Source organism: Pagrus pagrus, assembly GCF_965226575.1.
Source record: "Pagrus pagrus genome assembly, chromosome: 20".
NCBI lineage: Eukaryota > Metazoa > Chordata > Actinopteri > Spariformes > Sparidae > Pagrus > Pagrus pagrus.
In genome coordinates this window covers 2,699,791-2,721,034 of record NC_140207.1, presented here as the reverse complement: position 1 = coordinate 2,721,034, position 21,244 = coordinate 2,699,791, and the positions used below count along the sequence as shown (strand labels likewise).

The 21,244-nt window shown below is 43.4% G+C and overlaps 3 protein-coding genes across 9 annotated transcripts; 1 reads left to right on the top strand and 2 right to left on the bottom strand.

Moving 5' to 3' along the window:
- Positions 1–306: 306 nt before the first annotated feature.
- On the top strand, positions 307–6,021 carry lrrc31 (leucine rich repeat containing 31). Its single transcript, XM_084340188.1, has 10 exons — positions 307–725; positions 2,447–2,638; positions 3,068–3,211; positions 3,502–3,669; positions 3,747–3,911; positions 4,033–4,233; positions 4,325–4,492; positions 4,614–4,778; positions 4,903–5,058; positions 5,213–6,021. Exons 1-10 carry the CDS (start codon positions 713–715, stop codon positions 5,590–5,592), a joined length of 1,752 nt encoding a protein of 583 aa, XP_084196314.1. The 5' UTR covers positions 307–712; the 3' UTR covers positions 5,593–6,021.
- Positions 5,975–10,326, bottom strand: lrrc34 (leucine rich repeat containing 34). Of its 4 annotated transcripts, none has more exons than XM_084340189.1 (10): positions 10,164–10,326; positions 9,090–9,202; positions 8,951–9,018; positions 8,728–8,814; positions 7,955–8,083; positions 7,612–7,707; positions 7,362–7,516; positions 7,115–7,270; positions 6,513–6,654; positions 5,975–6,430 (listed from the first exon to the last, which is right to left on the bottom strand). In XM_084340189.1, the coding sequence occupies exons 1-10, from the start codon at positions 10,277–10,279 to the stop codon at positions 6,167–6,169; spliced, it is 1,326 nt and encodes a 441-aa protein (XP_084196315.1). In that variant the 5' UTR covers positions 10,280–10,326; the 3' UTR covers positions 5,975–6,166. The 4 variants fall into 4 exon arrangements, with proteins under 4 accessions (XP_084196315.1, XP_084196317.1, XP_084196316.1 ...); XM_084340191.1 differs by having other exon boundaries at positions 6,528–6,654; XM_084340190.1 differs by having other exon boundaries at positions 8,951–9,015.
- Positions 10,327–10,753: 427 nt separating this feature from the next.
- Positions 10,754–17,377, bottom strand: mynn (myoneurin). Of its 4 annotated transcripts, none has more exons than XM_084340649.1 (10): positions 17,314–17,377; positions 16,675–16,729; positions 16,552–16,574; positions 15,208–15,481; positions 14,165–15,090; positions 13,822–13,981; positions 13,529–13,707; positions 13,303–13,395; positions 13,036–13,161; positions 10,754–12,877 (listed from the first exon to the last, which is right to left on the bottom strand). In XM_084340649.1, the coding sequence occupies exons 4-10, from the start codon at positions 15,471–15,473 to the stop codon at positions 12,459–12,461; spliced, it is 2,169 nt and encodes a 722-aa protein (XP_084196775.1). In that variant the 5' UTR covers positions 15,474–15,481; positions 16,552–16,574; positions 16,675–16,729; positions 17,314–17,377; the 3' UTR covers positions 10,754–12,458. The 4 variants fall into 4 exon arrangements, with proteins under 4 accessions (XP_084196775.1, XP_084196777.1, XP_084196776.1 ...); XM_084340651.1 differs by having other exon boundaries at positions 15,208–15,478; XM_084340650.1 differs by lacking the exon at positions 17,314–17,377 and adding an exon at positions 17,002–17,280.
- Positions 17,378–21,244: the final 3,867 nt, after the last annotated feature.

Sequence of the window (21,244 nt, the reverse complement as noted above, 5' to 3'; positions counted from 1 at the left end):
AGAAATTATGATAAAAAAAAAAGATAGTTATGATGATACAATGACACAATGATCGCTCTTAAGCAGCTTTATATAAATTCTAGATTTAGCAGAAGCTGTTTGATAATGATGCTTTTATATTCTTGAACATTTATGGCCTATTATTCTCAGATATAAGATATAAAATATTCTCAGCTTTTGTGTAATCCTGCTGACAAACCAACAAATACACAGACGGACATGGGTGAAAACATGACCTGCTCCTGGGTGGAGATAATAAAATACATATGAGTTAACAGTAATAATCCATCGTTACCAGCTGCAACATTAATGTGATAAACACATTAATGCGTTAATAATAATAATTCCATCAGAAGTAAAACATCTGAGCACAGGTGTGTACATTTACTTCAGGTGTTGTTGTCGCACTTCCGGGATGATCCACCTGACAGGCACGAGACAGGACGTCATGTAGGTGAAGAAGAAGAAGAAGAAGAAGAAGAAGAAGAACTCAAAGTAAAGACGAAGTTCAGATGATCGCAGCCGCAGACAGGTGTAGTTATTCCTGACTTTGCTCGTGCAGGTGATCCGGTCATGTGATCTTTTTTGTTTTATGTCTTCAAGTTCCGCAAACAACACGGACCGTGAACGCATCACCGCGTAGACTGCCTGATAGAAACTTTTTATTATTTACTCTCATTTTCTTTTGCTTTTGGAGCTCAACTCTTCCAACATGGAGGCTGCAGGTAAGAAGACTGTGAGGCTGAATAAAAGATGAAAGTGTCCTGCAGAGATTTACTCCAGCAAACACAGTTTACAGTCTGAATCAGGACTGATCATCAGGGCCCGAGCACTAACAGCGTTCGGATTGTTTATTATTATTATTCATCTGCGCATTAGGAGCTTTTTGGAGCCCTGAACATGCCCCAAAACTCATGAAACTTTGCAAAGACGTCTCATCTGGCGAAAAAATATAATTATAATCTATGTTTGTCGTGAATGTCCACCACCAGGGGGCGCTATAATCAAGGAAAGTGTGTTTTGGCTTATAACTCCCATATACTTTGTCGCACATTCAAACCTCATATCCACGCGTTCAGTGAATTGTGCTGAATCTCCTGATATAGGCCACGCCCATTTCCGCCTACCGTTTTTTTTTCGCAAATTCGCCAAATGTCGCAAAACTTTTTCGAACTCCTCCCGGGCAATTTAACCGATTTGCACCAAACTTTGCACACAGCATCTGTGGAGCCTCCTGACAAAAACCTATTAAAAGAATTGAGATAGTCCAAAGAATGCCCCAAAAATAAAACAACAATTTCCTGCACGTTGTGGTCAAACAGACGGTCTTGCATATCTTGATGAAATACAGTCCCATTAACACTTAACATTTTTAAATTCTGTTCCATGGCCCGATGACGGTTTGTGAAGAATTTGGTGCAAATCGGCCAATAGGGGGCGCTTTTATTGTTAAATGACGAAAGAACAGCTCGACTGCCTTCACTTTTCATTCCTCAACGGAAGTTGTTGCATGAACAAACCCCGACAGCAGCACGCCCCGACGCGCGTGGACTGCAAGGGCCAGTTCATCGCTGCCTGCAGCTTAAATTTTTATAAATTTTATTAATTTTTATATGTAAATATTAGCATTTTAGCTCAATAGCTTCCAGGTCATGTGATCAATTGACTCAAAATCATGTTGGGATCATGTAACTACACTGGCTGCATGAGATACACCTCTTGTTTTTACATTTTACATCTCTAAATATTTTTTATTATTTTTTTATTAATTTTTTTATGTAAATATTAGCATGTTAGCTCAATAGCTCCCAGGTCATGTGATCAATTGACTCAAAATCATGTTGGGATCATGTAACTACACTGGCTGCATGAGATACACCTCTTGTTTTTACATTTTACATCTGTTCATATTTTTTATTAATTTTTATTATTTTTTATTAATTTTGTTATGTAAATATTAGCATTTTAGCTCAATAGCTCCCAGGTCATGTGATCAATTGGTGATATTCATTTTTCCGATGCATTTTTCTGGACTTTAGGATGTTCGCAGACTCACCAAATTTGGCCCGTAGCTCAGACAGCTCAGTAGCGCCCCCTAACGCCCCCCTTATGGCTTTTCCCATACTTTTTTTTTCATTTCTATGCCTCTTACTTTTTTAAACTAGTCCGACAGATTTAAGAGAAGTCTTACATGTTAGTAAAATAATGTTCATCTCAAACTCGTCTCTGTCTCTCAGGAAAAATCAGACTCCCTCTGATTGTCAGTCGGTCATTTGTTGGACAATTCAGCAATCACAACAGGAATGAATACCTTCAAAAACCCTCACTTAAAGCATTTATAATCAGTTTATCTTAACTTAAAGGAGAAGTTAAGGACGTTTTACGGAGTATTTTGGTTGATAGTGTTGTCAGTCCTCTAAACTGTTTCCTGCCTCTCATTGGTCAGAGGGTCAGCGGGGGCGGGACGGCGGCAGTCAGAGGCGCTCCCCTCTCGACGTCATCATGAACCAGATCCGCAGGAAGCGCACGGCCTCAGACAGGAAGCCGCTGGGACGCCTCCTGTCCTGGAGCTCGGACCGGACGGGGATCCCCGAGGACGGAGAGACGGAGGCCCGGGAGGACAGAGGACAGAGCTCAGGTGGTGTTTCACAGCAGCGAGAGACTCTAATGTTTTCCTCCTCATAGCCTGATTTATGGAGCATTTTAATTCTTTAATTCTTTATTTCTGAGAAGGGACAGTGTACGTTATCCAACATTAGAAACAAATGTAATGCACCTGAGTTAGTTTCATTGGCCCTTCACCTGATGTTGATGGGCACGTAGCCTACAACAGGTGAAACACATAATAAAGTGTGATAAAACCATAGATAGGGATCTCTTTCTTATAGCATGCTAGTGTAGTTTTAAGATTATAAACATGAATCTATACTTTAACAGCTGCAGTGTTTATGAAGACGTGCACAGAACAATGTAAGAAGAGGAAGACGTTTGAGTTAACAACAGAGGTAAAAGGTGAAGGAAACAGCCTCGTGAGGTCGGATGTGTGTGACGCGTGTTTGTGTTTCAGTTGTTGCTGAGGCAGCAGAGAGCGAGCGGGACGTCGGCTGGGGTCGAGTGCGAGTTTTCCTGCAGAGACTCGGGAAGAAAGTCGACAGCAGGAGCCTCCGTCTGGCCCACTGTGATCTCACTGCTACAGACCTGCTGGAGCTCGGTAGTGTTTTTAACTTTAAAGGAGCAGTTCACCCAAAAATGAAAAGTCAGTCATCTCCTTCCCCGATGCTGATGGAAAGTCAGGGGAAGTCTCGTGGGCCACAACACATTTCTGGAGCTTCACAGCAAAACTGTGCTAAAACTTCTCCTAAACAAATGAAGTAGATGGAGACTTGTTTTAAAATATAGATATAATGAAGGTTTTGCTTTAAATTTGGATCTTCCAGTTTGGGCTTTATAGTTACAGATACCATCCTCTTCCTCTTCTCTTCCTCTTCTTCTTCCTCTCAGCCACGCTGCTCCAGTTTCTCCCTCAGCTGGAGGAGTTGGACGTCTCCTGGAACGAGCTGATTGGCGGATGTCTGAAAGCGCTGACCTCTCACCTCCAGCATGTGGACGGGGTCAGAGCGCTGAAGATCTGCGGCTGTAGGCTGAACGCTGATGACATCACTGCACTGGGTGGGTCACTGTTAAATGTATCAGTTCAGATTCTGCTCTGATCCGGAGCCGTTTACCGATGGGGGGTGTTTGTGCAGGTGAAGCTCTCGGCTGCCTGCCTCTCTTGGAGATCCTAGATTTATCCTGGAACAGCAGCGTCGGGGGCGGCGCCCTGCAAGGCCTGCTGGGTAAACCTCCCCCGTCACTGAGGGAGCTCCGCCTGGTGGCCTGCCAGCTCACTGCGGCCGATGCGACTGTACTGGGTACTGACTTTAACGTATTAGTACTTTCATAATCCTTGATCTTCTTCTGTTTACTCATTTCCTACATTTCCCATGATGCCAGTGGAGAACACATGTTACATTCATGCATCGTCCCTTTCAGGAGGAATGGTGTCTGCGCTCCACAGACTCTGTGTGTTGGACGTCTCCTGTAATCCTCAGCTCACACAGGAAGTGGACGGCGGCGGCGGCGGCGGCGGCGGCGGCTTCAGGGAGCTGACCTCCTCTCTCTGTCACGCTGCCTCCCTCACCACGCTGCGGTTACAGGCCTGCGGTCTGACGACGGACAGCCTCGAAGCTCTCAGTAGGAAATCTTCAGCTTCCTGTCAGTAAACGTGATGTGACAGACAGCTTGGTTTTATTCCATCTGTTGCCTCCACCTCCCTGTGCTGCAGGTGGTTCGCTCCGCTGCCTCCCCTCAGTGCGAGAGTTGGACCTGTCCTGTAACAAAAGTCTGTCTGGAGGACTGGACCGCCTCTCTCTCCACCTGGCTCACCTCACACACCTGGAGAGCCTCGACCTTCACCTCTGCTGTCTGACACACACCGACTTGGAAGCCCTGAGTGAGTGTGTGTGTGTGTGTGTGTGTGTGTGTGTGTGTTTGTGTGTGTGTGTGACACCCACTGAAGTGATGTGAATGACGGTGAGCTGTGACGATCAGGTCATGTGACTCGTTTCCTCCAGTCCAGGTGCTTCCCTCTCTGACGGCGCTGACGGAGCTTGACGTGTCGTCCAATAAGGAGGCAGGGGGCGTGGTCCACTCGCTGGTCTCCGCCCTCCCCCTGACACGGATGAGACGCCTGCCGCTCAACAGCTGCAGCCTGAACGCAGAGTCGTTTACTGCTCTGGGTACGCACAGTACTGCTGCTACTACTACTGATACTACTTTTATTTTACATATATGTATCATTCACTTTTACTTATATGTGAGAGTGTGTGTGTGTGTGTGTGTGTGTGTGTGTGTGTGTGTCAGCCCTGGCCGTGCCGTACCTGCGCAGTGTGGATGTTTCCTGGTGTAAGGTGGTTGGTGGTCGTTTAGCGCTGCTCCTGGACGCTCTGCAGCCGTCAGTCATCCTGGAGCTCCGCCTCAGCAGCTGTGAACTCACCACAGACGACCTGCGTCACCTGGGTAACACACACACACACACACGAACACACACACATATATACACACACACCTACACAAAAATATATTTGTTATAAATAGTAAAATCAATGATGGCTAGATTCCATTGAGCTGTTCTGATAATCACTGATCGGTCCTCCATCTTTGTCCTGTGCAGCTGCTGTGTGCAGACGTGGATGTCTGTCCTCTCTGCGGGTGTTGGATCTGTCCTACAACGGCTCCGTAGGTGACGAAGGCTGGTCCACCCTGTTCGCTGCAGGAGGCCTGGGCTCGCTGGAGGACGTTGACATCAGCCTCCGACCTTTGACCTCTGCTTCCTGCTCGGCCTGGGTGCCGGCGCTGCTCTGTGCTCTGCCTCGACTTCCTGCGCTGACTCGCCTGGCGGTGCAGCGGTGGACCATCGGCTCTCAGGACAGACAGAAGCTGAGCCACAGCCTGAGGAAGAGGAGCGTCCTGCTGGAGTGGGATCCACCAAATAAGGACACAGCAGTGGCGACCAATCAGGAGAGCCCAGAGGAGAGTCGTCCTGAGGAGTAGCGGCTCAAGACCCTGAAGATGCTGCTCATCTGATATCACATGTCACTAATGAAGGACACTTAATTAAAAACACTAAACAGACACATGAAGGCACTTTGTAACTGTCACGTGTAGTTTACTTTTGATAAACTGGACAAAACTTTTGTCCATTTGAGAATTTCCAAACAAAGTGGAAATTCAGATCAAGAGTAAATTTAAAAAATTAAAACAACAAATTAAACTTGTACAATTTGATGAAAGCTGTGAAACCTCTGGTCTGAAGGTTGGTAACCGTGATATTGAGTTAATCGCCCAGTTTTATATAATATGTGATGAACACAGATGGATTACATGATGCACTTTTTAATCTACGCACTAAACATATTGTGAATAAGAGAGAATGTACGTTTTGGATGCACCTTTAATTAAAAGAAATCTCACAGAAGGCTTTTTTCATCAGTTTCATGACTTCTTTCTTTTAGCTTATTTGAAGTGTTTTATTTTCTTCTTTTGACGTGTGTGTATTTTGTAATCAGTCTATGTTTGAGTCTCAGTCTGTGGGGATGCTGGTGGGTGTGAGGAGGTCAATGAGAGTCTAGCAGGGCTGCATGGGAACAAGTTGCTGACCCTCAATCTGTGGCGGAGAGGTGGAGTCGGGGCTGGCAGCGTGGGATGTTAACAGTTCTGCTGCAGTGTTGGAGGTGGTGGATGTGTCTGTCCCGTCGCTGTTTGTCCTGTAATAGTGTCTCCTCAAACTGTGGAAGACCTCAGCGAGAAACACCTGACCGTCCACCTCGTAGGCGCTGACGTCTGTCTGCTCTGGAGGCAGGCGGCCGCTGCTGATCAGCTCTCTGAAGGCCTGACGGGGGAGCAGGAGGGAGTTAAAATCATACCCATAAAATACGACATAGACAGTTTATCCGCAAGAATATGTTGAATACTTCTGTGTGTGTCACCTGACGGACAGGCTCTTCCAGGTGGTTTCCCCAAATGTAGATGTGGCTCAGAGTTGTGTTAACTTTCATGGCCTGAGCCAGAGACAGCAGACCCTCCGTCCTGATGTTGTTACTGTTGACAGACAGCCTGAAGACAGACAGACAGACAGACAGACAGTGTGTCTTATGTTAATACTTCCAGCTGATCCAGAGTCTGATAATATGTTTGTTGAAAAAGTTTATAAAAAAACGGAGTGAAATGACACGAAAATAAGCAAAAACAACTAATTTGGATACTTTCACCTCTTCAAATCTTTAAAAACCATTAAAACAGGTAAAAAAATTGATTATTCTGTTCTGACCCTTAAAATTCCTTCAAATGAGACAAATCTGAGAAGGAACCAGACTTATGGGGGTCTACAATAGTCAGTCCCTCATTTAAGGAGGTCCAAGCCCAAAAGGTTGGGAGCCACCATGGCGGCCCAAAATACAACAGTTCTTAAAAGCAAGAGCACATCTGAGAAAATGTTCCTCTAGCCAGCCGGTGGAATATCCCTTTAACTTGGATATCTAAAGTTGAAGTTTTTGTCTGAGTGTGCAGGACTCACTCTCTCAGGACGCAGCCTGGCCAGGCCACAGCCTCGCTCAGGTACACAGCACCTTCATCTTCAATCCGATTGGACGACAGATCTATGACCTCCAGGGTCGGGTTCTGCTTCAGCACCTTGGAGAGATGATGCACGCCGTCACGAGTCACACGGTTACTGCAGGACAACAAAGACCAGATCAAGAGGAGGGACAGTAGACAGGAAGAGGTGGATGAGTCACTGTGACGTAGAGGATGTTTTGTTCTACCAGCGCAGGTCCAGGTAGCGCAGGCTGTGGTTGAGCCGCAGGCCTTCAGTCAGCCTCTCCATCCCGGTGTCGGTCATCCCCATCTTCCCCAGGTGGAGCTCCACCAGGCTGCTGTTCACCACCAGCATCTCAGAGAAGTGCACCGCCCACTCCTCCTGAAGACAGACAGAGAGAGCTCCAGGTCAGAGTCATATGTCCGTCCACACCAGATTTATATAATACACCACTGTGATGCTCTGTGTGTCTGTACCTGGTGGCTGAAGAGCAGCGGCCGGCTGATATCGACAGAGCGAAGAGTGCTGTTGCTCTTCAACATGATGGCGAATGCTATCACACTCTGAGTGGCCTGCAGGGACAGAGGCAGGGTCAGAGAGGCTGGCTTCTGTCTGACTGCAGGTTAGAAATCCTGCTGGGAAACCAGGACGGCTAACAACCACGCTGACCCCAACAATATGAACATAAAATCACAGGAATTACTTTATTTTTTGTGGATATTTTTTGTTACTCTTTCAGCTTTAGTCACACTGATTCTTTAAAAACTAAAAAATAATTTCTCCGACCAGCGTGCTTAACAGCACTCTGTGTGTGTCTACCAGGTCGCAGTCAGCCAGCTCCAGCTCCTTCAAGGTGTTGTTCACCTGCAGCATGCTGGCCAGGTGCATGGCTCCTCTGTTCTCAATCTTATTACCTGACAGTCCGAGAGAGAGCAAGGTGCTGTTACACTGAAGAGAGAGAGAGATGGGGAAATCATTACTTTGGGTCAATCTTTAAAATCGTTCCTTGATTACTGTGATATGAGCAGACGTCCCATCTGCGAAGACGCAGGGGACGTGGTTTATGACATGTACTGCAGCCGGCCACCAGGAGGCGATTGAGATGTTTTGGCTTCACTTTTGAGGACCTGTCATGCCGTCCATGTTTTTATACAGTCAATGATTTTGACTCAATCCAATGTTCACAGTCCTGCACCACAAATACTCACTCGAGCACCAAATGTGGATTCATCCGCTGCTGAAAATAGTCTAATGCACTATCTCTTCCTGTTTGCTCAAATCTACAGCGAGCAGCTGCTTTAAGTAATTACTGAACCGGTTTTGTTTTTTTTCTTTTTAAAGATTTACATCTTCAGCAGGAACCAACGGGCTTGAGACTGAGAGCCACAGACAGGAAGTCAGAAAGTATTGAGAGAAAGAGTAACACATAACTGGTTTTGTTCTTTTCTGGGAGTTTGTTGAAAAAACCTTCAAGGCAAGCTGAAAGGATTTCCTTTTCCTTTCCTTTGTTTGTCTGTGTGTGTGTGTGTGTGTGTGAGAGAGAGAGAGAGAGAGAGAGAGAGAGAGAGAGCGAGGAGGAGGGGAAGATGAACCTGCAGGCTCTTGGCGAGAACTTCAGCTCCATTTGTCTGGATGTTGTTGAACATCAGGTCCAGAGAGAGCAAAGCTGAGCTGTCCTCCTGCTCAATGAAAACAGACCGATAAACATAAACCACAACTGGAACAAAGGTGATGAAATATAACAAAGAAGAAATAAATACAGACCTATTTTTATTTAACTAAATCTGACACATTTAGACACCATTACCTGCTTACCTGTAAGAGGTCAGCCAGGTGTCCAGCCCCTTCATCTGTTATGTCATTGTACCTGACATCAAGACCTGCTGACACAACAAACGGTGTGAAATGGTCAAGAACGTCCAAGTTAAGGTGCTCACCTAAACCTGCAGCTCACCTGTCACACACCAGTTGTTTCTCAGACATTTTGAGAGAGCGAGAACGTCTTCGTCATCAAGTCGCTGTACACGTCTCAGTCGGTTGTTTCCTGCCAGTTTTAAGGTGACATTCCTGCCAAACACACAACAACAACAACAACACAAACAACAAAAATGAACTATTTCATGATCAGCCGTGCTGCCTTCAGGTGCACCGGATTAAATTTGAAGTCAGACACAGCCGCTGTGTGTTCAGCTATTTTTTTTTATTATATATCAAAAGTACAAGTAAAAGTAAACATTACATATACTGTATATTATATATATATATTACTCTATATACTGTATACTATGGATCGAACTATTATTGGCTCTGATAGTCAGCATTTTCCTGATGATCAGAATCAGTGTAGGTTAATTTAAAAATGTTCTACTTTGGCTCTGATGCAGCGTGTAATCGGCAAAGTAACTAGTAACTAAAGTTATCAGATAAATGTAGTGGAGTAATAGGTACAATATTTGCCCCCAAAAGTAGCAAAAAATGGAAATACTCAAGTACATCAAAATTGTACTTAAGTACAGTACTTGAGTAGATGTACTTAATTACAATTCATCACTGATACACAATGAGCTTCTAAAAGAAGACCAGTGTTATATAAATATAATATAAATATCCAAAAATCATACTAAGTAAAATTAAAGATATTGTGTTAAAATATTACTTAAAAGTGAAAGTCATCCATATGAATAGCACTTTTATTTATTTATTTTTTAATCTGATTGTTGATAAATTGAATAAACTAAACTTGGCTCTGATGCAGCATGTAATCTGCAAAGTAACTAAAGTTACTAAATGAATGTAGTGGGAGGGTTCACCACCCCAGTTTAGAAATATTCAACATTAAACTTTTAATATCGACTTAATAATTTAGCTAATAAAATAACTTTAACCTGCCGCCATCTTCTAAATAATATCAACCTGAGTCAGCGGCACCTGAAGGCATCATTAGCTTTGAGAGCTAGCTTAATCTTAAAGTTCGTTACTGGCTTAAATTCCAACTTTTAGTCGTTCGAGTTTGTTTTCAGCCACTTACTTTGTTACTGTCGTCTTCTTTAACACGTCTACAATGTGCGGGTTTATTTTAATCTCGTGTTCTGCGCAGACAGCAGCGAAAAACTCGCTGAAAGTTGAAATGTTTTCGTTAGCCATCGTTGTACCGGCGGAAGAGTTCAGTTGCTATGGCAACAGGGCAGGATGGCGTCGCGCGAAGGACAGTAGAAGTCAAAACAGGAAGTTGGTGCAAGTTTCCAGAACAAAAGCACCTCTTCTGACTTTACTGAAATATTTTGAGTTATTATGGATATTATTTTAATTCACAGACATACATTTGCTGCTTTTTCTTTCAGGAATCTCTCTCTCACACATGAAGAGCCACAGAATTGTTATTATGGTCTCGAAACACAAAATTTACTAATGTAAACCACTCATATATATACTTAATTATATATTAATATATAAACTATATTATGTTTTAAAACATTTATTTTTTAAGCCTATTCAATTCAAATGTACAGTAGCTTTTTGTTGTAATGTTGTCTTTTATATTCAGTGTTTAATATTTTGGCCATAAATATGAATATATGAGGCACTGAAAGAAAAACCGACACAGCTTTGGACAAAATGTGAAAATCGTATGCAATTATAAGCAATAATACTTTATTTCTCAACACATCTGCAGCAGTCACTGAGACAAACAATCTGATTGTCCCTTTTTGTCTTTAATTTTATTTTCCTGTTGTACAGTTTTTACACAGCGGGGAACTTGTATATGGAATTCACATTTCTGTACAAGAAAATCCAGACGTTTTATCCAAAATTAAAAAGAGAAAATAAAATAAAGCGTGACACACATTCACACAAAAAAAACCAGCTTCTTTCAGGTTGAGATACATACTGTATATAATGCAAGCCTGAAGCACAAACACTTCTGCTAAGACCTAAAACAGCTGCTTTAAAAAACAATTGAACTTTATTACACTGAAACAAAAACCTCGGGTTGCATTAACAGGGCTATGTTTACATTAATGAAGCCACCATCACATGTCAAACACTCAAGGGTGAAACATTTGTATTAAATAATATATCTCATGAAGTTAACAAGGCTCCTACTGACTACATCAACTATTAAAGCGAGACTTGGACTGGCTGCTTCACTGTAGATTTTTTGATCGGATAAACTTTTCTTCACATCTCTGAAAAAATAGTTATTCTTATATGGTAGTGGAAGTTAAGTTGGCGGTTAGGAAGTGGATGGAAACGGAGCAGAGAGTAGGTTTCTATCTGGCGTCAGTGATGTTACACAACTTCTATCATTTAGCTGACGCTCGCAGGACAAACGGCTCTAAATGGAGACAGAAGTTCAGACTTTGGGGAACATTTCCACATTTTAGCACAGGTTGTTTTAAACAGCCTCCTACTGGCACTGTGCGGCACTGAGGACACTTCGCCTCGGCAACTTTAACACTATGGTGTAGGAGGTACATTTAGGATGACTGCAGTAAAAAGGGGTTAATGTGTTCAGGCTCTGATATTTCTGGTTCCACCATCTCACTTTACATCCTGTTCTCTGTTTAAATTAGTTGTTTGTGAGTTGTTTGTGTCAACTGCAGGCAACCATGACTGAGAGAACAGGAAACAAGGAACCTATCAAAGACAGAAGGGACATTATGTTGTCAAATCTTGCATTGGTGCGATCTCTACTGTAGTCAGTCGTTAGTCCATTCATTGAACACATCTCCCATAGACTTCAATAGGCACCAATGCAAAATTCGATGACTGATTCTACCAGATACAACAACATTGTAAGTCGACGTAATACAAATATCACTTTAGATAAACTTGACAATCACATTGTTGGTTGTAAACCCACCAACAGATTATCTAGATTATCTAAAGCACTTTATTTGGAGGTCAGACTGAGCGCAAGCACACATGAAATGTTGGTAAACTGTGTGCACACACCAGCCTGAATCAGGTAGTCGATCACTGAGGTTTATGGTGGACAATTAAGCTGATCATTTTACTTTACACCTTCATTTTCTCTTCAAAATAAATTTGCTTTTTTACAACTTTTCTGATCATGTGACTCTGCTCCCTGAGCTCAGCTATCAACTTGCTTAGTACAATGTTGTTATTACTCATATAACCAGTGGACTATTAAATTAAGCCAGATTGTAATCTAACAGATTTATCTTTATTTCACAGATGACTAAAGATCCATTAAAGTCTATTTTCTGGCGACAGAAGCCTGAATGTGAGCGCTGACTGACTGACTGTTTGTTAAAAAGTGAAAATGTTCCACCAGAGAGACACCGTCGTGGCTCGGGCCTCACTGCTGAGGAGGGTTGGCTTCGGCGTTGTCCACCGTCCTGATGATGACGATCTGCTCCAGGCTCTGGGCGGGGGAGGGCGGCGGTCGTAGCTGCTCCACCAGAGCGTGGAGGGTGTCTGAGTTGATGGTCTGCTCCTGGTCGGGCTCGAAGGTCACCTGGTCGGTGGTGTTGATGGTGGAGTGAGCGGGCTCCCCCTTGAAGTCCTGGATCATGGTTTGGGTGGTGGCAGCGTCAGCATCAGTGTCAGCATCAGCGTCAGTGGTGGCGGCTGCAGATGGTGCTGTGGCTTTGGGGTTGGGGGTGGCGGGTTCGGGGTTGGGTGGCTCTCCTTCCGGGATGGAAGCCATTCCTTTGTTTTCCTGCGAGAGTTTGCTCTGGACAAAGGCCACGGGATGACTGGACGCCAGGAGGACTACTGCTCACAAACACAAACATCAGGATGTGATGAGAATGCTTCAACTACTACTTGTTTTTGTTTGTTTGTTTTTGTTTCTCTGTATTTGCTCTCTTCTTTTTCCAAAGATAAAATAATAAAAAAAGAAGAAGAAGAAGAAACTGTGACACACTGCTCACCTGCTCTGGCTCTCTCCTTGTGTTGCCGCACTTCGTCAGCGTGAGCCTTCTCCTGGTGTTTGATCATGTTCTTCACACTGGCGAACCGGTTTCCACACAGCAGACACTGCACACCACTGTTCCCATCTACACACACAAACACACACACACAGTTACAGCCTCAATATAACTGTACCGGTAACAAGCTGGTCACGAAAACAGAAAATGAATTAATCAAACCTCCTCTTCACAAAGTCAAAAGTCTGACGTGTGATGAGAAAAACTCACCTGGGTGAAGTCGTCTCATGTGTTTCTTCAGTTCGGAAGACGTCACAAAACTTGAGTTACACTGCGGCTGCGAGCATTTGTACGGCGTCTCACCTGGAACACAAACACATTAATACACATGTAGACAGAAACATATTCATGAGTGTGACAGAACAGAGACGACAGGTTTCGTCTCAAAACCAGTTCAATTCCTGCCGTCTTAGTAAACATGTGAAAACATTATTACCTGTGTGTTTTCGTGCGTGAGCGATGAGAGAAGAAGAGACAGAGAACGACATGCCGCATAGATCGCACTGGTACGGTTTCTCTCCGGTGTGTCGTCGCTTGTGATAGGTCAGCGTGCTGGACTGAGCGAAAGCCTGACCACAGATGTCACAGACGTACGGTTTCTCCCCGCTGTGCAGCCTGTAATAAACACATACGCATGAAAATAAGTCAGTGGTGTGTCTATACAATAAACATCGTTCTGTACACAATGATACAACATGAAAGCAAATGCTAAAAACAAAAAAAAATGACCTGATGTGTATTTTATAGTTGGACGAGGTAGCGAACTTGAAGCCGCAGCGCTCACAGGTGTAAGGCTTCTCCTCTCCGTGGTGCATCCGGCGGTGAGCGACCAGCTGACACTTCTGAGCGAAACACTTGTCGCAGTCGGTGCAAGTGAACGGCTTCTCGCCTGCAACAGACAGGAAAGAGTATTTTTCCTTTTCCTTTCTTTTAAAATGTACATTTGAAGACTTCACCTCAGGCTCTGAGAACTTCGATGACCACTATTTCACAACTTAAAAGGCTAAATGAGCAATCGTTGAATCAAGAAAATGAACTGACAGATTAAAGGTTGACTCATAACTCAGCTCACCTGTGTGTATGCGCAGGTGAGTCTTCAGCTGGGTAGCCTGTCTGAAGCTTTTAGAGCAGAAGATGCAGACGAACGGCTTCAGCCCCTTGTGGATTTTCTCGTGTCTGTGCAAGCTGCTCGCATCTTTAAACAGTTTGTTGCACTCGGTGCACGACAGCGTCAGCTCGTCCATTCCTGAGACATCCGATAACTCCCCAATCTCACCGTCACCCTCGTCATCCTCTGCCCCTTCTATGTCGCTCTCCTCTGCTGCCTCCTCGACCCTCACCCTGCCTCGCCCCCGGCCTCTCCCCCTCCCGCGGCCTCGCCCTCGCCGTCCCTCTCCGCCGCTCATTCGGGATTTCTTGACTGGAGTCTCGTCGTCCTGTGAAGGGCTCCAGTCTGCAGACGTGTCCCCGAAGTCTTTCACGCTGGTGTCTGAATCTTCCACAATCACGTCTACACTTGTCACACCACCTCTCCCTCTCCCCCTGCCTCTCCCTCTGCCTCTCCCCCTCCCCCTGGTTCTGGGGGTGGTGTCGGCTGAGCTGCTCGGTTCCGCCTGCTCGCCACTGAAACTCTTGGGCTTTCTGCCTCTCTTCCTCCCCTGTCCTCTTCCAACACTCTTCAGAGTAATGGGGGTGTACTCATCATCGCTTCTGCCTCCCTCTTCCATATCTACATCTTTGGCCTCGTCACCCTGCCCTTTGCCACCCTTCCCCTCTTCATGCCAATCACCTGTCACAGACACAATGGACAGTGGGAGAGGTGAGCTGGGGCTGCCAGGAGATCCTGGACTGGGAGGAGAGAGACCGCCTTCTTTATCAGCCTCAGACTGGGATGTTTCGCCCGGCTCGAACCAGTGGGTCATGGCTTCCTCAAGGTACTTTGTTGCCTCAGTAATTCCCAGGAACACAGCTGCTCGACGCACAGCTGCTTGTCTGGTACTGAAACCATGAAAACAAACACTTTATTTATCAAGGTTGTTAAGAATAATTTAGTTTGATCTTGTTTCTCTTTTTAAAAAAAAAAATCATCACAACCTATATTGGATTCAGTTTTACCTGCTGAGGTTCATCTGTCCAGTGTAGATGAACTCCAAGAGCTTCTCCAGAGCGTACCGGCTGACCTTATCAGGGTCCAACGTCGTGACGTCTTGACCCTTCTCAGCCTGGGAGGAGAAGTACTTGCTGAACGCAGCCAGGATGTTGCGGTGGGCTCTGAACTCTACGTCTCTCACCATTATGGTTATATCACACAGAAAGTCCATCTCCCGCTGCTGATGTAAGCGCTGCAGGAGCAGCTTCCCATGATTGGTGACATGAGCCATCTCCACTGCTGGAAGAGACAGACATCATGAACACCACTGTTATTCTGGTTATAAGATGTCCTCTTGGAGGCGCTGTGAGACGCTAAAATCAACTGAGAATATTTTCATTCCAAGAACAATCAGCCTCATGAAGCACAGACATGTTGTAGCACTGTGGTTGTTTGACATTGGCCATAGACATACTGATAGAGACAAATAAATAATGTATTTAATTCAATTTTAAATTACTGTTGCTTCAGTTAGTAGTAATGGTTTCATTCTTTACAAGACCAGAACTGGCTAAAAACATCTGTAATGAATGGCTGTAAGAGTGATGAGATGTAGACAACAATTCCTGTGGAAGTCTAAAACATCCAAATACAACTTTTTAAATAAATAAAAAACAACTAAACTTCCTGAGTTTGAAAAAATAAACAACTTTGACAGGCGTATTTGTTTTGTGTTTTTCTAAATTTTATTTTTAATTCTGGCAAATTTGGCCATTCTCAGACAAAACAAAAGTAAAATTCAGACTCTGAATGAGCCAGACTGAAACTTCAGGTTCTTCTGAATCAAATGAAGTGTGACACTTGATGCTGGCTGCTGGAATCGGGCCGGACAAATAAAATAAATACAGGAGAGTCAGGCGCCCCGAAAAACTGTTCTAGGTCTTTAAAGGTTCAAAAAGCTCAATAATTTCTTTAAGAAGTTGGTCAGTATATTGACCAGACAGGAGGTAATAGTGCTTCATATTTGTAGCAGGAGTGGCTCATTGATGTGTTTTAATAGTTTCTGGACAACAGTAGAGCTCTATGGTTCAGAGGAGGACGATATATCAGACCTGACGATAATAAAACATGAACACTACTCAACATTAGTTAGGGATAATGTGATATTTTAGTATATTACTTGACTTTTATTGCACATCTATGCACACGTACATATGCACATATCCCTATAATCCCAGTATCCCTAACTTATTTTCCAGTAGTAGAGTGACTTCTCATCTTAGATGTAACTGACACGGTGTGGTGCATTTAAGGACCTATAACCAGCCTGTAATTTGAATAAAGCTGGATTGTGTGTTTAAATCACTCACCTTGTGAAAATCCAAAGCCAGAGCTACAAAACACAAACACAATATTTACATTAAATTTAGAATTTATCAAGAAAAAGGACTCAAAGCACAGAAGGATTACTCTGCTGGAAACTACCAACTTACTCTCAGTAGTGTGTCTGCTTCACCTCCCCTGTAACTCTTTTGATTGTAGATTTCCCTGTTGGAGATTAGAGAGTCATGAATGAGACTATTGACACAATCCATGGCGCATAATGACAGTGTGCATAACCATTTACAATGTGCAGAAACACTTCTGGACAGATTTATTTCTCTGATTCAGCAGCCTTGACAGGTGAAAGGCAGAAACAGTTTTGGAAAATAAAAGCTCCCGCCTGCTTCCTGAGCAGGCCTTACAGACATGCTAATGCTAACAGCGGTGTCGTAGATGGGTTCAAATGACTCCTGGTGGTCGTTTGTTGTTTCACGTACATTTATGAATACTCTGTGCACCGTACGAGCCACCTCGGGAGCGATTATGACCCTCCCGTGTGTAACCAGAGCGGACACAGTGCGAAGCTAAAGCTAACTGTTTTTGTAGTGGTAAAGAGCGCGGAAAACATTGTGCTCTTATTTCGAAGGTTTGACGGTTTGTACCGGCGGTGTCGCCGTAAGTTGGCACAAAACTGTTAGAAACGCTGATTTCAAAGACGAGTCGAGCAAACGCGTCGTCAGTTATAATAAATAGTTGGTGTAAATGCACCACTTTAATCCGCCGCAAAGTAAATAAAAGCAGAAAAGTACCTTCTAATATCCGCGATCTCCAGCCATTACCTCGTGACGTCAGGAGTTCTCGCGAGACGTCGCGGGCCAGCAAAGAGATTCGTCTCAGTCGAGATGAACACCGCCACTGCCAGACGACGGACGGGAGTTCATGATGATGACTATCGCAAAACATAAACAGAGGGGATTTTCCTTTAATAATTAAAAATGTTCCTTTTATTGAAATATTCCACAAATGTCACTTTGTTATGATATTTGTCAGTGATATTCTAAATGCTAAAGAGCGAGACTGAAAGTGTTTATTATGATTTTATCATACCAGGACAAAATCCCAGATAACCTTATGGTGCATGATGGAAAGACTGCAACAATGTGAGTAAATATGACCCTCAAAAAAAGATTAAAAAAAGAAAGATCATGCCAAATTATAATCTAGCTATTTAAAGACTTTTGCAGCCTTTGTGCTGCAACAAATGAGTGGATGTTGGACGCCACTCCACTCATATTTAAACCCTTCTGATGCCAGAGTCATTGTTATGACACCTTTTTAGACTCTGAGGCCTCATTAAAGCTTTTTACATGCCTTGTTGTTGTGTCAGAAATCTCTTCTGGTCAGCTGGGTGTTGAAGCTGCTCATACTCTGTCCATAAAAACACCTCAGTATACTTTTTTGTAGATTTTGGACTGTCGTGCTTTTTACTGAAACCTCCTCAAACACAAGTGGGCTACTATGGCCTAAGAATATAAGATGAACAAAGAAAAGCTACACAGAAGTTTTTTCCTCTAAAGTGGTTCAGAAATGAGAAATAGTAAACTCTATGATTTAACGTATATTTTTTGTAATCTTAAATGTTTGTCAGTGTTTATCTTCTACTTTTTGTCTGCACTTTGAGCGAGTACAGCACAAACTACAATGGTTTGCCAAAATAAAAGCAGTTTATGTTCTCCTGACTAGTTCAAACAGAAAAGGATGTTTTTCCTACTTTGGAAAGGGAGGCACTCACATCCAGCTGAAATATTGTGTTGTAGGTTTGACTCAGCTATAATCATCCGACTGCTGGGATGATGTATTTGTGGCCTGCAAACATCTCCTTCTTCTCAAATCATTTAATTGAGAATGTTTTCCTCCATCTCTTCTGTGTCCTCAGTTGAACTGTGTTTTTATAACTGGATAAATGTGATTTATGATCCGTACAGTAAATTCCAGTAAACTCGTCCTCCAGAGTGATTTAAATCTCTGCAGGTGGACTTTAATGGGGAGATAAGTGAGCTGAATCTCGTCCTGATATGTACCTTCAGCTTCTCTGAGTCTCTCCACATCTCTTTTAATTGCCCTGCCAGGAGGCTTTCTCATGTTATTATCCTGCTCTCATCATCGACTGTTATGTTACAGAGTTCTGATCATTTCGTTGCCTCAGAACCTTCATTATGTGAACAGAGGATCATTACTCCTTTAAAATGAGCCTCACTAATCTGCACCGGGAGCATCAGTTTGGTGTTTATCAGAAGCAAAATGCCCCCCTGGGAACCATTCAGGCTCATGAAACAGTCAATAACGCTGCTCGCCTTCCCTCGCTGTGATACTGCAGCGAGCCGGAGCAACACAACAACCTGTATTTATTGTTGAGAGGTGATGAAACTTCTGGCTCAACCACTGAGCCTGATAGAAAGTGAACAGGCTGTGTGACAAATCATTTCTACATTTTCTGGGTTCGTCCTTTAAATTTTCTCATTGGCAACACACACACACACACACACACACACACACACACACACACACACACACACGCACACCTGTATGTATGCGTACACATATGTATGTATGTATACACAATATACCTGCAGGTTATTGGAGGGGAACAGTTCAAACAGCTGAGAAATGATGAACTTAGTTACATTCCAGCACTGCAGTACTTGTAAAAATACCATATTGTAGAAATATTGAAGTGAATTTGAATTTAAGCGACATGAAGCAACTGTAAAAAAGTAAAAAATGGTACATTACAAGGCGATACTATAAACAGCAGCGTACAGTAATTGAGCACGTGCTAACATGCCAAATGGCTAACAACATGCTAACAGCAGGCTAACAGGCTTATAAGAGGTCCAACAAGGTCCACTTGCATGTGCTAACATGCTATCAAGTTGACAGGCTAACATGCAAACAAGCAATATGGTTTGTTTTACATCAAAACACAGCACATTACTGTCATATTACTATAGATTTACGCTACATTTGTATATCTACAATAACTGCAGATGCTTATCACAGCATCATACAGTAATTTTACATCAGAATACTGTATTTTCACTGTACAACTGTATCCAGGTTACTGCAGAAACACAATATATTCCTGTGATTATCATCTATAATATACTGTAAAATAATTACAGTATACTACTGTGAACTGTGATTATTAGCTAGTAATAAATTGTAAAATTACAGTAATCATTTTTACAGTGTATGAAGTTGCATAAAATGGGAATACTCAAGTGAAGTGAAAACATGTACTGCTTCAGTGAATGTACGTGGGTTGCATCGCACTACTAGAAAGTACAACAAGTGACCGGTGGGAAAAACTGTATTTGCATCTTTGCTCGTGAACGTGTTATCAGTCGCTGTGGCTGCTGAGGAGCTGAGGCGGCGCCGACCACAAGCTGAGATACAAAACACCCAAAAATCATCAGTCTGATGATCCGACGGTCCGTTAACACGCCCCCGCTTAGTCAGAAATACACGTGCTGCTCCTTTAATGTTGCGCAATTCACTTTGAGGCCTCTGTTTCTGCTCCGTGCTCCAGCTGTGGTCTGTGTGTGTGTGTGTGTGTGTGTGTGTGTGTGTGTGTGTGTGTCAGTGTGTTTGTGCAGATGCCTTCAGGGGTCGGTTGGTCTGTGTGAGAGAGTTTGCGTGTGTGGGTGGTTATTAAGACTAGTGTGTGTGTGTGTGTGTGTGTGTGTGCGTGTGTGTGTGTGTGTGTGAGTGTGTGCGTGTGCGTGTGTGTGCGCGTGTGTGTGTGTGTGTGTTTAAGTATGTGATAGCAGAGAGGTTTAACCGCCTCTCCTCACTGATAAAGGCTGCTGTGTGTCAGGGAGGAAGCTGCTGTCTGTCTGTCTGTGAGGCAGCTTTTAAAGATAAAAAGAGGTTTAAGTTCGTTATAATTAGGATCAGAAGGTCAAATGTCAAAGTGTTAAATTCTGATGTTAATGTTAAAGGAACCGTTCACCTAAAAAAGACATCCAGTTAATGAATCAGTCTCTGAGTCCTCTGATGATCATAAACGACCTGTAACAGCAAACGAGACCATCAGCGAACAGACTGCTGTTGTTATATAGTTGTTATTAACTAACTGTGCTCTGGTCCGATCACATGTATCACAAATAAAATCACATATAAAAAGATTACCTCATCGTGATCCCTCCTGCGGTTTCTCCATCACTCAAAGATCTTTACGACAGCAGACGTGGTGTCGTGCTGCTTTTCTCCAAAGGGGGCGCTAGAATCAACACAAACTGAAAGCTCCTCGTAGTCACTTTAATTTTTGATTGTTTCCAACTCAAATTCTTACATATTGTGACTTTAAATATGTATATTTTTTCTCTAGAAGCTTATGATGGGTGGATTTCAACCTTACGGCCGACCAACATCGGCCCTCAGGCAACACTTTGGGCAGCGCTGATCTAGATGGATGAATAGCTCCATAGTTAGGAGGGAAAACGTGTTTTTGATTTGGGGCTGAAGTGTCTCTTTAATAGCATTAACACAACTCTGTTAAAGGCGATTATTGCACTGTCTAATGCTGTTAATCAATTTAAGCTCTGCAGTTTCTCCAGTTTGGAAATGACTCATCTGTTCTGCTTGTCTCAGTCGTCCACCACACATTAGGATCCTCTACAGCTGCAGCCAATATCTGGAATTAAAGGTTGAGTTATAATCTACTCATTCATCATCCTG

Excerpts from the sequence above, each read along its gene's own strand:
- lrrc31 (XM_084340188.1), top strand. Across the intron at positions 4,779-4,902 it reads AGAGTCGTTTACTGCTCTGG|CCCTGGCCGTGCCGTACCTG; the intron begins GTACGCACAGTA and ends TGTGTGTGTCAG. Across the intron at positions 5,059-5,212 it reads AGACGACCTGCGTCACCTGG|CTGCTGTGTGCAGACGTGGA; the intron begins GTAACACACACA and ends TGTCCTGTGCAG.
- lrrc34 (XM_084340189.1), bottom strand. The coding sequence starts at position 10,279 with ATGGCTAACGAAAACATTTCAACTTTCAGCGAGTTTTTCGCTGCTGTC. Across the intron at positions 9,203-10,163 it reads AAGAAGACGACAGTAACAAA|GAATGTCACCTTAAAACTGG; the intron begins GTAAGTGGCTGA and ends TGTGTTTGGCAG. Across the intron at positions 9,019-9,089 it reads AAACAACTGGTGTGTGACAG|CAGGTCTTGATGTCAGGTAC; the intron begins GTGAGCTGCAGG and ends TTGTTGTGTCAG.
- mynn (XM_084340649.1), bottom strand. The coding sequence starts at position 15,473 with ATGGCTCATGTCACCAATCATGGGAAGCTGCTCCTGCAGCGCTTACAT. Across the intron at positions 15,091-15,207 it reads GGACAGATGAACCTCAGCAG|TACCAGACAAGCAGCTGTGC; the intron begins GTAAAACTGAAT and ends TCATGGTTTCAG. Across the intron at positions 12,878-13,035 it reads CAAGGAGAGAGCCAGAGCAG|TAGTCCTCCTGGCGTCCAGT; the intron begins GTGAGCAGTGTG and ends GTTTGTGAGCAG.